A 17,065-nucleotide genomic window follows, 5' to 3' on the forward strand; every position below is an offset into this window, starting at 1 on the left:
ATTTTCAGTGAAGTTCCTACCAAAATGCAGTATCTAAACGTACTTTATTGTACTCTAATACATTTCCCAAAGTTTCAGCTCGATATTTTATTTACAAAAAAATTTATTTACAAAAAAAAATATAGGTATTTAGCTGTGTCACATGCCCTTAAATCTCTCAACTAATATTTACCTCTTTGAATCCTGCTTCCTGAAATGAACAACATCGACGTGCGTTTTGAGAACCGAGCGAACATTTGACGCTCTCGGAATAACTTGCATCGGAACAGCACGATATATGCCCGTAATGGCGACTCTGTCTCCAGGAGAAACGGCATCCACCAAATCATTGTGAGCGAAAAGACTGACAGTGTGAGGAGTCTGGCCGGCTGGCATATCGTCCGGAGATTCTTGAAGCTTGATTATTTGCTTGTCAGAGAACTGACTGCGATTGTGAATGAGAGAAAAGCAGAAATTATTATTGCAGTGGGTGCAGACAGTGGGCTCTTGGATTCGACCGCTATCAAGTTCTACCATTGTCGTGAACGAGCAAATGATGCACTTGAAGAAAGCTTCTCGCATCTCCGGAATTATATTCGAGGTACGAATAACCATTCCTGTGATGGTAATCAGCTGATCTATATCCTCGGGATTCAAGAGTCGCATATTTGTCGTCTTGGCAACATTGAAAGGCCGTACTTGAATCTGATGATCGAGAACAGCGGCCGGGTATTTCTCAAAGAACATTTCATTAACTGCGAAATCCAATGCCGGGATTACTTCCTGTGGATAACATATGAGATTGTTGTACAATTGCTGATCGAATTGCTGGATGTGAGTGCAGTTCACGTTCAAGTAAGGCTCCTCCAAGGTGTGAATTTCATTCAATTTTTGTAAATAAAGTGGCTCTGTCAAGTCCATGTTTTCGGGCAATTCGTCATTTTCCGCCTCCGGGTCGATGAAACGAGACACAAAGCGCTTGAATTGATCCTTGACGCGATGCACCGCGACATTGGTTCCCCATATTACCAGATTTGGGCCTGCATTTTCGCTCTCGGATGTTCCTGGAACCGCCTCTTCGGGCACCTGTTGAAAGACAAAATTATTATTATTTGAATATTAAGCTTAATTTTCTCCAGTCACTTGAAACGCCTCTATTCATAAACAAAGTTTCTACTAAAGTCTGGTTTAATTCCAGTCAGTTCTAATCAATTTCAACATATTCTACTGGTCGCAAACAAAATTAATTACAATTTCTTCTACAATTATTCATCGATTCAAGGCCTCGCGGACAAAAAAGTTGTAAGAAAAACTGTGAAATCTATTAACAGGGTGGCGATTCGGCGGACGATTTCATACTCCTGGTCATGTCCCGGTCAAATAAAAGTAATATATTCATATTTGCCGCCAAACTCAAACATTTATTTTACTTCATGACGTTCATTCTAATAATACAACTGAGCAAAATATTGCGAAATACATGAATTTTGAAACAAATACCTAAATTTCCTAATAAAAAAATTTTCATTTTTTTCCAAACATGAAACAGTTAAACTTTCATTTGACAAAATTAATTTTTAACACACAAAAAAAAACGGTTTTCCAACAAAATAGTTTAATTTTCAACCAAAGTGATGAATTATTAAGTGGAATACTTGAATTTTTAACCAAAAAGATTCATTTTTAAACAACAATATTAATTTTAAAATAATGATTAATTTTCTACCAAAGACTACATTTTTTCAAAAAATACATGCATTTTTACAAAATATTTGAATTTTTGTATTGAAGAAGACAAATTTCCAGCCAAATAATTGAATTTTGAACTAAAAAAAGAATAAGAATCAACCGAAAATGGAATAGTAACATTTTTAGTTTAAAAAATGAATTAAAAACCAAACATAAGAGTTTTCAATTGAAACAATGAATCTTTAACTGAAATAGTTGTAATAAAAAAAATTTACTAAAAAAGAACCATTTTTAACCAAAACTTAAATAATTAAAAAAAACTAACTTAAAAAAAAAGTAACATTTTTAAACAAAGTGATGAATTTTCGAATAAAATAACTAACTAAAAATAAAATAACTGGAATACTTAATTTTGAACTAGAAAGATTCATTTTTAACTGAAATGAAATTGAATTTTCGACAAAAAAGAATAATTCTCAACCACAAAGATTCATTTCTACCAAAAAAGACGAAGATTCAACTAAAAAATATAACGTATCAACCAACAATTAAATAATAAAATTTTTGTAAAAACAAGAAGATTAACTTTCAAAGAAAAAGATAATATTCTACCAAAAATGAAATTGATGTTTTAACAAAATACATGGATTTTCAACGAAGTAGTTGGATAGAAAAATGAAATAGTTCAATTATCAGTTAAAGAAGTTAGTTTTCAACCAAACTTATAAATATTTAAATAAAATAATGAAACTTCGACTGGAATAGTTTAATTTTATGCCAAAAAGAGGAATTTTCAACAAAAATTAATCTTCTACAAATAAAAACAAATCTTAAACAATGTACATACATTTTCAAACAAATAGTTCAATTTTTAAATGCAAAATATCAATTTTCAATTAAATAATTGAATTTTCACCAAAAAATATAAATTGATTTTTGATAAAGTAGTTACATTTTTAACCAGAGATGAACTTTAAATTAAAACGATGAAGCTTCAATCAAAGAAATTAATTTTTCACAAAAGAGTTTAACGTTTAACCAACCAGTTGAATTTTTAACTAAAAAGCTTAATTCGCAACGAACAATATAAAAAAAATCTATTATAATTCAGAAATATTTCTTCTTTGAAATACGACTTCTACTCTAAAAACTGCTTAAAGTACTTTCTTTATCTACAATTTAAAAGAGCGAACTCAAATTGTAACGAATTCTAACCTTGAAGAGAGATTTTTTGAATTCCTTTCTTCTAAATCCGAATTATAATTCTTTTAAAAAAATGCCCATTCCATGTAAAAAATTCCCTGTTCCAAGTAAAGTTATATTTCTTTACGAAAACTCCGTTCTAAAATAAAAACGATAATTCTTTCCTGAATTTTCCAGTTACAAAGTCAAATACTAAACTATTTGGTTAAAAAATTATATATTTCTTTAAAAAATCATATTTTCTGTTAGAAAATTATGAAAATCTACAAAAATAAATTGTCATTTTCAAAAGTTATTATAATTTTTCCTCTAAAATGACAAATTTCGATACACACGAATCAATGATATTTTCTAAGAAGAAATATAAAATTCTGTGATTCCAAAATGAAGGTTTATAGCTTTTCATAGATTTTAATAGGCTTTTTTAACAAAGTACGAATTTCTACAAAGTTTAATAAATGTAAGATGGCAAATTTCTTTGAAAATTTAAGAAAATGTAGAACTCCAAACCGATAATTTTTCTACAATTTTATATGCAAAGTTAAATAAACATGTAAATACCAAATACAAAAAATGCACACAGTATCATTTTAAAGGAAATGAAATAACACGTATTTTACCGGGTTGATAAAAAGTAAAACTGAGTTTTCTTTTCAAATCCGACGGATTAAGAGAAAAAAGTTGTCAAAAATTTTCTTTAAAATGAATTATTTTTAAACCAAAAATATACTTTCAAGAAAAAAATGTAATTAAAAATCAAACTAGAACATACTACCACTACTTACGTCAAAAATCTGACTTTTTCTATCGGCACTTTCTACGAAAAAAAACTTTTCAGAGTCCAAAATGCATTAAAATTAATATAAATTTTTTTAAACATGCATAGATATTTTTGTAGATATTTTTGTAGATATTCTTTAAAATGTTCATAAATATCCATTAAAGTTTTCGTAAAAATTCATAGAAATTATTTCCACCAGGTGATATGACGGATTTTTCAATAATTATTGAATTCTAAACAATTCTCACTAATATTTTTATAAAGTTATAAAAAATTTCGCAACTAAACCTATATTATTTTCATTGGTAAAAAAATCAATTCACAAATTTAAAATTCACCGTGAACTACTAAAATAATGACTAAGACTTAATCCAGTCATTTTTTTTTTCAATTCCATAAATTTTTTTTCGGTTTCACAGAACGATTTAAAAATTCCATGCCATTTTCAGGTGTTGCAACAATTCTTATTAACAGATAATCGTTTTATTTGTAACTCACTGGATCTGCAACGTTCACTTGTCTGAGGCGCTTGTCGACTCTGATATCCGGTCTCTGTCTGATCGGAGTTCCTCGGATTCCACTTCTAGGTGTTCTGATGGATCCCAGGGAACTAGGAGTTCCGTAATTCAAGGGAGACGAAAGATCAATTTCGCTCATCCCAGCGGCCATTGGACTCGTTTGCAAAAGTCGATTTGGCGAAGAAGCTGGGACGGTTTGACCTTCCGACGACTCTGCCACCGTTCCTGGGACTTGACGTCCTCCCCATCTGAGAGGAGTGTCCACTGATCCATTGCTTGGACCTGTCGTTAGTTCATTTTAAATTAGGTGGCATCATTTCGAATTGACTCTTTTAAAGGAATAATTATAAAGAGGTACTTATTCAAATTTCGTAAAACTTTGAGTAATTTAAAGGAAAAAGAATTGAAAAATTGTCAACTAAAAAGGATGAATATTTAAACAAAAAGATTAATTTGCTACCAAAAAGCCAAATTTTCAATAAAATTTAAGAATTCTCAAACAAAATTTTGAATTTTTTAGAAAGAAAAAAAATTCTAATTTTTATTAAATGAGTTCAACTTTAAAACCGAGTAGTTAATTTTTTAACCAAGAATATGAATTTTGGAAAACAAAGATTTCTTTTTTCGTCAAAAAACGAATTTTCAACTAAAAAAAGGACATTTAAACAATAAGATTAATTTACTGCCAAAAAGAAGAACTTTCAATAAAATTTAAGAATTCTCAAACGAAAATTTGAATTATTCAGAACGAAAAAACAAATTTTCTGATTTAAATGAAATGAGTTCCACTTTTAAACCGAGTTGTTTAATTTTTAACCAAAAAGATGAATTTTTAAACAAAAAGAATTATTTTTTACAGCAAAAAACGATTTTTTAACACAATTCAAGTTTTTAACCAAAAAAAAGGACTTTTAAATATAAAGATTAATTTACTACCAAAAATACGAGCTATCAATAAAATTCAAGAATTATCCAACAAAAAGTTAAGTTTTTAAGAAAGAAAGAAAAAACAAATTTTCTACTTTTTGAATAATATGTTCAACTTTAAAACCGAGTTTTACATTTTTAATCAAGGAAGAATTATTTTTTCGACAAAAAATGAATTTTTAATCAAATTCAAGAATTCTCAACCAAAAAGTTAAAGTTTTAACTAAAAAAAAATAAATTTTTAAACAAAAATATTAATTTACTCCCAAAAAGACGAATTTTTAATAAAATGCAACATCGCTCAACAAAAGATTTGAGTTTTGAAGAAAAAAAGAAAAAACAATTTTCTAGTTTTTATGAAATGTGTTCCAAGTTTAAAACCGATTCGTTAAATTTATAATCAAGAGTATGAATTTTTGAACACGAATAATTATTTTTTCGACAAGAAACGAATTTTTGACCAAATTCAAGAATTCTCGATCAAAAGGGTGAAGTTTTAGTTTAAAAAATTTTTAAAAAAAGATTAATTTACTACCAAAAAGACCATTTTACAATAAAATTCAAGAATTCTCAAAAAAAATTTGAGTTTAAAAAACAGAAAAAACCAATTTTCTAGTTTTTAAAAACCATGTTCAACTCTAAAACCGAGTTGTTCAATTTGTAATGAAAAAGATGAATTTTTGAACTAGAAGATTAATTTTTTACCGCAAAAAACGAATTTTCAAAAAAAATCTGGGATTTTCAATAAGGAATTTGCAGTTTTAATTAAAAAGATACATTTTTAAACAAAAAGGTTAATTTACTACCAAAAAGACGAATTTTAAATAAAATTCAAGAATTATCAAACAAATATTTGTTCTGGCTTTTCCATAGCAATCCCAAACAGAAGCACAATTTAAACGCAATTTAAATTTGTGTAGTAGTAAGTAGAGCTATAGATAAAACACATAAATTTCGCTAAGATATAACTTTTTCTTTGATCAGACTGTCTAGCGATTCTTATAAACAAATTTCAAGGTCTTTTCCAGGTTTTTCAGGTCAATAATTCAAAGAAAAAAATGGCGAATTCACCATTTGCTATACATATCAAGAAATGAGTCATTGAATTTTCTTCCAACAATATCCGTACTGTTGAATTTTATTAAATTCCTCAGTTCTACTTTAAAGGTTATTTTAGAATTTGATAGTATTTTTCAAATTATCACTCCAATACAACTAATGATATCGCACATCAAAATAAAATTTTCAGGCCGGTTTTTTTTCGGTTTTTTGAAACCGTCTGAAATCTCTTAAATAGTTTTAAATCTATATGTAATATTGTTTAAATTAAATCCTTGTGTAATGTTTAAAGGCCTTGAAATATTTTGAAATATTTTTAAAATCTTTGTGAAGTCTTTTGAAACCTTTTAAAATATCTGTGAAATATTTTATAAAACCTTGTACAATCTTTAAAATCCTTGCAATCTTAAAAATTTATTAATATTTGAAATCTTTCTTAAATAGTTGTAGTCTTTTGAAACCATTTGAAATAAATGAAATACTTCAAAATATTTGCGTATTATATTTTTAAACCCTTGCACAATCTTTAAAATCCTCGAAATCTTTTAAAACTTACTGAAATATTTTTAAATCTTTTATAATATTTCTGAGATCTTTGAAATACTTCAAAATATTTGTGAACTGTTTTTTTTTAAATCCTTCTGAAACCTTTAAAATGCTTACAATTTTTTGAAAGATTTAAAATCTTTCTTGAATCTTTGTGAATTCTTTTCAACGCTTTTGAAATCTATGAAATACTTTAGCATCTTTGTGAAACATTTTTTAACTAATTGTTTAAATTTTTATATTCTCAAAATCTTTTGAAAAATTTGAAATATTTCTGAAATATTTACAATAGTTTTCAATCTTTGTGAAATATTTTTTAAATCCTTGTGTAGTCTTTAAAATCCATGAAATTTTATGAAATAGTCTTAAATCTTTTGAAATTCTTCTAAAATCTTTGTAGTCTTTTGAAACCGCTTGAAATATCTGAAATACTTTTAAATCTTGGCGTAACATTTTTAAACCCCTTTGAAATCTTCAAAATCCTCGAAATCTTTTTAAATGTTTGTAAAGTCTTTTAAAACCGCTTGAAATCTCTGAAATACTTTTAAATATTCGTGAAATATTTTTTTAATCCGTCTGCAATCGGATTACAGGCATTTTTGAAATCTTAGACAACTTCTCAACATTTTATAATTATTTGAAGTCCAAAAAGAAAGTTGAATGGATAGCCCCTAACAAATTGTAGTCCGGAAAATGGATTAAAAAAATCTGTGAATCGAATATCGCAAAAAAAGTATCCCTAAAACATTCTTTACCGAATTTTAAATATGGAAATACAAAAAGATTGTTAAAAATACTAAAAGATTTAAATTGCTCTTCGGATTTTAATCAAATAAATGTTTTATAAGCATGGAATTAAAAATAAATCAAATTCAATATCAAGGATATTTAAAATACTTAAGTTGCAAATGGAGCATTTTATCATAATAATGAAATCATTCAAATAAATGAAAACAGACTTCCCAACACTTTTGCAATTAAATAACCCTCAAATTACTTTTAATACAAAATAAATATTAGCATGTAATAAGAATGAATATCGGTCCCCTTATTTATAAAACGGTAAAATAGATATAACAAATTATTTTTTAATATTCACAATAGGAATGAGACACAAAGGAATTTATAGCTGATAAAAATAAAGATTTTGCGATTATACAAATAGAAAATCTATAGTCAAAGAAAATAGTTTCAATTAAGGTATTTTTTCATCTCGAGCTAAAGTCACAGTATCACAATTAAAGTAAATTTAGTCATATTCTATGAAAATATACAAGATGCGTTTCCTAACCTGACTTTGAAGGTGTAATATTTGCGTTTGCAGTCCCATTTACAGATGGGGATTTTGGTACACTTGGTGATCTCTGAGACCGACGAGGAGTTCTACCTTCTGATCTTGTTGGTGTAGGTGGTGGTCTCATAGGACTCGACATTTTATTTTTTACTTTAAACAATATTTATACTTGAAAGCGTTTAGCGTTTCTCCTCCACGAGACGATAGACACGTTTCCCGCGAAAAAATGGCCATCTGACATTCGCGCATGCGCATTGACGTATTAACCAAACCCATGTTTAATTTGTTTCAATTCATATATGCATTTTATTCAGAAGTTGACATTATTCATCAGAAGACACAAATATAAAATATAAAATATTTCGCACTCTACCAATATAAATAAAATCAAAGAATCGTGATTCGTAACATTCTTTAATTCTTTCTGCGCATGAGCAATTAGAGGGCACTTGTGTCGACTGTCAGACGTTTTGTCCACAAAATGCATCAACTACGACATAACCTATAAATCTGTACAAATAAGGGCTTCCTTGTTCATTTCTATTATAGTTTTTCTGAATTTTTCGGAAAATAAAGAGGGCTAAACAGTGTATTCAAAGTTTGAGCGAAAAAGAAGTAAAATCTTCACATATTGATTTATTGGCGGATCTTAAAAACTTCAAGGTATGTATGCTTTTAATTGAAATATAAAATTGTTTGGTTCGATTGTTGAGTGTTTCAGAATTGTGATAAGAACCTATAGCATTCTTGAAAATGTCCTGTTTTGTAACGTTGCTTCTGAACGAGCTGGAAAAGTGGTTAGAGTTACAGAGAAGTCCGTAATCATGGGCAGTGCGCATTAAAAAGCTTTAATGAATTATTTGTCCAATAGTTTTTTATGAAGTAAGACCTAAGCCCCCTTTTAGTATACTTTTGACTTCTGAATTATTTACGGCTGCAATTTGTATTTTGAATGCAAAATCATGTTTATTTTTACATCAAAACAAGATGTACGTGACTTTCAATTTGTTCTCCAACTTGAAACGAAGATTTCGTTAATTTGTCATGAATCCTGAAACGTTTACCAATGTTTACCTGGACATGGTAAAATAAAATTCCAAGATATTTTTTTCTTGGTGAAACCATAATTTTTTGTGAGGAAATTATATTGTAAAAAATAACATCGTAATATCAGAAATGTTGTTACGATTTTATGTGTACAAGAATTGGGAGTCCAGACAATTATATAACATTAACTATTCACATTTTCCAGAAAATGATCGAGAAATATTTTTGAAAGTGTTTTTTGTTTCATGTAATGATTTTCTGAAAAGTAAAGTTTTATTTCATTTCAACAGTGATTCAATTCAACGTTTCTTGCATGTTTGTTTTATTGTCATATAATTGAATATGCTTTTATCTTTGTTAAACATTCAATGGCAGTTTGGGTATTTTTGACAATAATCGTTTCTTCACATATATCAAACTCTTAGGAATTATTTTTGATACGAAATCCGAAGAAATTTTTGTTATTTGTTAGAGGTTATCCATAAATTTCGTAACACATTTTTCCCATTTGTTGCCCCTGCCCTTCCCCGTGCAACAAGCCGTGAAAAAGTGGTTGCCCCCCCCCCCTCAATGTTCTGTAATTTTCCAAATATTCTCAACCATATCTTGTTAAGTGCAATTGAATTACTTATTACTTGAGACGCCGGGATTACGAAGTAATTAGATTTTATTCAAATGAAAAAGAAATTCAAACTATATGGAATCCTTTAGTTCTTGTGAATCAATTATTTGAAATTGCATTAGAATCCTTTAAAATGCCCTTAACTATTTCCAATCCTTCGAAATCTCTTGACATTTTTAAAGGTCTTGAAAATTGATTGGAATCTTTTAAAATATCCTAAAATCTTTGGAAATACCCTGAAATATTGAAAATCTTTGAGATGCTTTGAAATAACGTGCAGTTGCATGGAATATGATGATACCTTATTGAGAGCCTTTGGAATCCTTTTAAATTACTAAAATCTTCGGAGATTTGATAATATACTTAGAAATTCCTTCGAATCCTTCAAACTACCTTAAAATCTTTATAATTCTTCGAATCTATTGAAATTCCTTAGAATCTGTGAAAGTATCCTAAAATCTTTCAAATTTCTTATAATCCTTGGAAATGTCCTAAAATATTGAAATTTTCTACAAATCTTAGAGATACTTTGAAAGTCCTAAGTTTCTGGTGAATAAATTCTTTAAAACTTTTTATTAAAATATTCTGAGATCCCGTGAAGTTACATGAAATCTGATATTTCTTGAAAGTCCTTGATATATTTGAGGTCTTATGAAATCCTTTCACAGAGAATTATTTAAGATACCTTATTGAGAACCTTTAAAACGCCTTAAAATTATTCCGATTTTTGGAGATCTGATAAAACCCTTATGAAATCCCTTGGGATCTGTGAAAATATCCTAAAAATTTACATTGCATGTAAAATCCTTCCAAAATTCATTAAAACCGCATGTCATTTTTTTTTAAATCTTTTAAAATGATTGAAATTTTTTAAAGCTCGTGAAATAGTTTGTATTCACTTTAAATCTTTAAAATCCGTCAATTCTTGTGAATTTCCCATGAAATTTCTTATCAAATCCTTTGAAATCCTGGGAAATTCATTAAAATACGTTATCAAGGCCCTTTAAAATTACTGAAATCTCATAAAGTCCGAAACCTTATAGGCTCTTTAAAAGTCTCCCAAATCTTCCAAAATCCTAGGGAATTCTTCAAAACCGCGTGATTTTTGAAATACCTTGAAATATTCTAAATTCTCTTCAAATCTTTGAAAAACGTCAATTCTTGTGAATAAATTCGTTAAAATGGAACTAGTATAAAATCCGGTGAAATTACATAAAATATAATGATATTCCTTCAAATAGTTTAACTTCTATCAAATCTTTTGAGATGCTTGTAACATTATTACAATCTTTTATTGTAAAATTACTAAACTTTGATGTTATATAATATAATTTTTGACATTTGGATTTCCTACTAGGTTGATTTGTTAAAAATATTACGAAACAGTAAAGATCCCCCCTCCACCTCTTTTACGTATCTTATGGGTGACCCCTTAGTGGGTTATTGTGTCCAATTTGAAAATGTGCAATATTGAGCATTTGAAATAAATTATCAGTTTTCTAGGTTTCCATTAAAAAATTACTTCTTGAACTCAGAATGTCGCTCGTAGGCCTGAAAATTTCTTTTAATTTGACAAAACTGGTAAAAACCACTTATTTAAAAATTTTGATTCTGCATAGAGGAAGCTTTGTAATTGTAACAGTTTCGACAAAATTTAAATTCATTTAATTAAACTTTCCTGAATTAAAAATCGTCTAAAACAATATTATAAGATCTAAGAAATTGTCCGGATGCATGTGTGCGCGTGGATGTCGCATTTTTTGTGAAACGGTAAAAACGAAAAACCTATGTCCTGTACACGGTATCCAGTGACCTTGAAAACTTGAAATTCTCCTTGGTTTTTTTTCAACCTGGAAAACCTGGAAATCTCCTTGAATTTTTCATAAGAATCTTGAATTCATTTTTTTCCTTTATAACAGTTATTTTTATTAAAATGCGAAAAAGGATGTATATCTTTTTGTCTAGTATGAAAGAAGCATCGCATAGAAGAAATCTTGCTACTGAAAATTTTTTATTTATGAAGATATAATTTATCATTGACTCATTGCAGAATAAATAATGAGACTTTTATGCACTTTTTGTAGACTTTACAAATTATTTTATAGATTTGCAACGTGCAGACTTCGACATTTTAAAAAATTTTATAAGTTTTTAATTTTGTCTCTGCTAATATAGAATGTTAAAGTGTGCATTTTTATATATTAAACTTACAACTCGGTTTTCTTCTCGCCACTCGGGTTTTGAATGTAGTATTACGAAACATCACTAAAGGTTTCAAAATATTTTAAAGGATTTTGAACATTATATAAAGATTTCACGGATTTCAAAGATTTAAAAAAGGCATGTACAACAGATTTCGAACCTTTTTTAAAATATCGAAACTTTCGAAAGATTTCAAAAATTTTAGAAAAACTATATCAAAAATTTTGGCCTTTAACCGATGTTACACAGATTAAAAATATTTTAAGGATACAAGAATTTCAAAGATGTGAAGTAGGGTATAGTACAACAGGTTTAAAAGATTTCAAAAGATTTGAAAAACTATTACAGTACACCAGATTTCAAAGATTTTAAAACCTTCAACAAAATTTAAAAAAGATATACCAGATTTTAAAAGATTTTACATAGATTAATGTTATTTTAATGATTTTAAATGTATAAAAAAGATTTCACGAAAATTCAAAAAGTTCTAAAAAATTCCCAGCAATTTCAAGATTTCACAAAGACTTGGAGTACTTCAAGTGATTCAAAAAAATTCACAAAGATTTAGAAGATTTTATGAATTTCGAAGACGACTTATGCCCGCAAACAATTAGGAATTTTTTTATTTATGGTTCTGCTTTCTTTAAAAATTATTCGCCGGACACTCTGCTATCATTGAAATGGAATCCCTGGATACCCTGCTATAATGTTAATACATTTTATTAAAGTATAAGCAAGTTCTGGTCCTTTTTACTATTTTCAAAATGGATTTTTGCATTAAAAATGCAAAAATTCATTATTTGAGACATTTCGATTGAACTATAATATTAGTACTTTGTATTTATGAGTACGAAAGTTATATCCATTTATATAATTTGAAACGAAGGAACGTGTCATCCCGAAATTTGGTAAGTGTGGTCAATTATTTTTCAGAAACGACTAGTCCATCCCCTTTTCCAACTCCCCGAAACTTTCGGGACCACCAGATTCAGCCAATGTGAAAAATCTGTCTAAAGCAGAAATACTTTTGTGTATAAAAATGCCAAATCCATGCAACTATAGAAAAAGCTCATGGAATCGAAACATTTTGATTGACCTATTGGATTTGTATGTTTTTATTTTAACTTCCTCTGTGAGAAAGCAAATACATTTGCCAATTAGTCATAATGAGGACACAAAGTGCTTATCAAATGTGCACCATAATATTATAATTACAAACAGAGTGGAGACACCCGAGATATAATTCAGAGATACTTATTATAAATTCGAACATTTTGTTTAAATTCATCTTTGTTGATTTAAAATTCAACGATCTAGCCATAACTTCAAATATTATGTTATAAATTCGTCTTTTTTGCTATAAAGTTAAACTATTTGTTTGAAACTGCTACTGATTTTGGTTAAAGTTCAATCTTTTTTTTTTATTTTACAGTTCAACTCTGGTTGAAAATTTAAATGTATTTTAAAAATTCGTTTTTTCTTTGTTGAAAGCAGATTCCTGTCATCGAGAGTTGAAAATGGCCCATGTGTTGAAAACGGCCATGCGGCGCGCAGTGGTCTGGAATAGGAATTTACTGTTCATAATTGCCCACAGGTCGTATTTCTTAACCGATTTAAAAGTTTTTTTTTAGAAATGCTCAGCAATTAATTTTTAAGAGAATTGTGGTTTGCTTTTTTTAAAATTTTGTTCACAGAGCAACAATATATAAACAAATATAGTGACAAAATCGACCATTTTAGCTTTGTGAATTTTTATCTCAAGAAAAAATACAGATAGAAACTCACTATCAGCCGGAATTATTCCACATCCATTCATAGAACATAATTAATTTTAATAATATATAACTTAATTATTATAAACAATTTTTATAAATAAATTCTTATTAGTGTTTTTTTTATCATAGAAAAAATCGTTTATTTCACGCTAGTTGCTAATATTTTTCATAAGAGTCATAATTTGTAACAAAAAAATTAGCATGAGTTAACAACTATTGTTAATGTCCCATATCCAATTTTGGAATCACTGTTATTTTATTGTCGGATAATTTCAGTGGAAAACCGTCCTTTTTGCGTGTAAAAAAAATAAATTATAGTTTTGTTAAAAAAATTGTTTATAACAATCATATAAATTATTCTTTATTTAATTTCGTTGGTTAGTCACCACAATAAATGTCACTCTAATAATTATTGAAGAAAAAAACATTTTTTTCTACGAGGAAACGGCCAATTATGAGACTTGTTTAACTAAATTGTTATAAACAATAGTTGTTAACTCATGCTAATTTTTTTGTTACAAATTATGACTCTTATGAAAAATATTAGCAACTAACGTGAAATAAACGATTTTTTCTATGATAAAAAAACACTAATAAGAATTTGCTTATAAAAATTATTTATAATAATTAAGTTAAATATTATATTATTATATAAAAATTCGCAAAGTTAAAATTGTCAATTTTGTCACTATATTTGTTTATGTATTGTTGCTCTGTGAAAAAATTTTTAAAAAAGCAAACCACAATTTTCTTAAAAATTAATTGCTGATCATTTCTAAAAAAAAAACTTTTAGATCGATTAAGAAATACGACATGTGGGTGATTATGAACAGTAAATTCCTATTCCAGACCACTGTGCGGCGGCGCTAGCAGTAACTTTCTTTTAGTTGTTTTGACTGTCATGTCTTTTGTCATGTTGAGCCGTTACAAACTTAAAAAAATATCAAGAAAACGTTTTATTTATGTAATTATTGTGAAAATGACACGCTGGATTTTTCTAATAGTGTTTTTCTATTTATGTATCGAGTCATTTCCATTAATTATCACTCCGGTATGAAAATCAGGTTATAAAAGTGAACTCGGAGAATACCCGACGACTTTGAGACAATTTTTTTAATGTTTCAAGGTTTCCAAATTTGTAGGTACACTGAATTTTGTCCGAGTGTGAAAAAAAGCTCTTAAAATTCATGGGAAATTTTTAAATGATTTTTTTGAAAGGAATTTCAAGAAAAAATCGAAAAAAAGGTGACAAAACATTTTGAATTATTTCCTAAAATCTTCAAAAAGTGTGAAAGATTTTTAGGCAAAATTTTGCCATATTACATCATTAGAAACAAAATTTGAGTAAGATTAAAAGATATTCAAATGTTTTGAAGCGATGCAAAATTAATTAAAACTTGTAAAGATTTTTTAAGAATTTTGTAAAGTTTCATAAAAATGAAAGACATTTCTTAAGGTTCCTAAGAAAAATTAAAATAATTTTTTATTTCGAAAAATTAATTTGAAGAGATTATTTTAAAAGATTTTAGAAGATTTCAAAAATAGTCAATGAAGAATCGGAAAGATTTTAAGGCAATTATAAAAATTTTGCAGAATAAATAAAAAAATTCAGGAAAAATTTGAATAATTTTTAGACATTAGAAGATTTAGACTTAAATGGTCTGGCAAGATTAAAAAAAAAAGAATTGTTCTTATATTTCCTAAAATTTCTAAAAAGAGTTTAGAAGATTTTAAACAAAATGTTTCAATTTGGTAAGATTGCAAAATAAAAAAGAACAAAAATCGGGACATTCAAGAAATATTTTGTAGGATTTAAAAGAATTTTGAAAGTTTGCAAACGAATAAAGAAATTTTCTTAAAATTTCTGGGGAAATTTAGAAGATTGTAAAGTAATTTTTTTTAATTTGGAATGATTTGAAAATTTTAAGAAAAATTCGTGTCAGTTGAAGATGTTTTCAGGAATTTATGACTTTTGAAATAGATTACAAATATTTGAAAACTTTAAAAAAAAATTCGAAAATTTATCAAATATTTCTTGATTCCTTCCCAATTTCTAAAAGTTCTATCCATCTTTTAAAAAAACTCGAATTTGTCATAATATTTTGTAAAATCCTATATAATAAAAAAATTGCTTTAAAATCTTCTAGATTCTTTTCTGACACGTCTGAAATATTTAAAATTATTAAAAATTTTCTCAAGAATCTTATGAAAATTATATTGACATAAATTTAAAAACAAGGTGATAATACTTATTTTCTTGTTTTCAATTCTCAGAATTTAATCTTAACATGGATTTATTATAGCACTTCGAAAAATAATTTTCGATTAATTTGAGTGTTGTCAAAGATAAATAAATATTCGTTAATTGTCTTTATTTAAGAGTGACATACAAATATTTTAGCTTCGTTACAAAGTGTAATTGATTAAAGAAATATCACATTTAAGAGTTCGTTATTTCATTGTGATAGAAAACAATATTTTAGATTTTATAATATTCCTTGTTTATCATATATAGATATCATAATTGTTAAATTCCCATAAATAATTCTATTCCTGAAATTTAAGTTTGACGAAATTTAAAATTTCCGAAAACAATAAATTATTGATTAAATTGTTTGCCTTATTTATAATTCTAATTATAGCTCATAAATTAATAATCAGTTAACTAAGTTCAGCAGTTATAAATTTCGAGAATTGAAATATTTGTGGGAATTTGATAATTGGTTTATTTTACAAGTCGGTCTTGAAGTCGATGAATTTTAGTATCGGATATTTTTAAATTCGGGATTTTATTATTTGTCAATTAAAAATCTTGTCGTTATTTGAAATTTGGAAAATTTTATAATTTGATAATAATATATATTTCCGGCATTATTTTTTTTCATTAATTTGTGTATTCATTATTTGTTTTTTTATAAGTTTTGAATTTCCATGTAATTTTGTTGTTTGTTTGAATTATGTCAATTATGCCGCTTTTTCCTACATTAGACAACAAAATACGTAAGTATTTAAGTCATATTTGCTACCTGATTCTATACTTCAAAGAAAAAATAATTTTAAAGGATTTTTCATATATATCTTGTAATTTTGATGCATTTTTCCTATGGTACTGCATGGTTTTGTAGAACAAAGTTACTTCTCGCGATGCCACACGGTCGTTTTCAACTCTCGTGACACATTTTTTGCATTGGGCAGTACCGTGGAAGCACCCCCCCCCCCCTGGTTGAAAGTTTATCTTTTTTGGTTAAAATCAGGGGGGTGACTCGCCATACGAATGCGCCGTGTCAGTTTTGTGAAGGACGGCAGAAAGTGAAACACTGACGCCACTAGCGCTATTCCCTATATTTGAATGAAAGCTTATTAGAATCATAGGAGATTTAGTATTTTTCACAGATTTTGTCATATTTTGGACGTTTGTGGATA

General features: G+C 27.6%; 2 protein-coding genes across 3 annotated transcripts in view; one reads left to right on the top strand and one right to left on the bottom strand.

Annotated features, from left to right (window-relative positions):
* LOC117171374 (DNA replication licensing factor MCM4) overlaps window positions 1-8,203 on the bottom strand; it is a 25,072-nt gene extending 16,869 nt beyond the window's left edge. The window contains exons 1-3 of the mRNA XM_033358623.1: window positions 7,994-8,203; window positions 4,151-4,452; window positions 173-1,065 (exon numbers count right to left, since the gene is read on the bottom strand). Coding sequence (XP_033214514.1) covers window positions 173-1,065; window positions 4,151-4,452; window positions 7,994-8,135 — 1,337 coding nt within the window. The 5' untranslated portion in view covers window positions 8,136-8,203. The remainder of the gene's footprint in view (window positions 1-172; window positions 1,066-4,150; window positions 4,453-7,993) is intronic.
* A 161-nt stretch (window positions 8,204-8,364) lies between these two features.
* Window positions 8,365-17,065, top strand: part of LOC117171241 (U1 small nuclear ribonucleoprotein C-like) — a 10,183-nt gene continuing 1,482 nt past the window's right edge. Inside the window, exon 1 of one of the 2 annotated variants that reach the window (XM_033358354.1) lies at window positions 8,365-8,659. The gene's annotated coding sequence lies outside the window, so the exon portion shown is untranslated. The remainder of the gene's footprint in view (window positions 8,660-17,065) is intronic. The other variant, XM_033358353.1, reaches the window with a different exon arrangement.

The sequence above is a fragment of the Belonocnema kinseyi genome, chromosome 4 (assembly GCF_010883055.1).
Source record: "Belonocnema kinseyi isolate 2016_QV_RU_SX_M_011 chromosome 4, B_treatae_v1, whole genome shotgun sequence".
In the NCBI taxonomy this organism is placed as follows: domain Eukaryota; kingdom Metazoa; phylum Arthropoda; class Insecta; order Hymenoptera; family Cynipidae; genus Belonocnema; species Belonocnema kinseyi.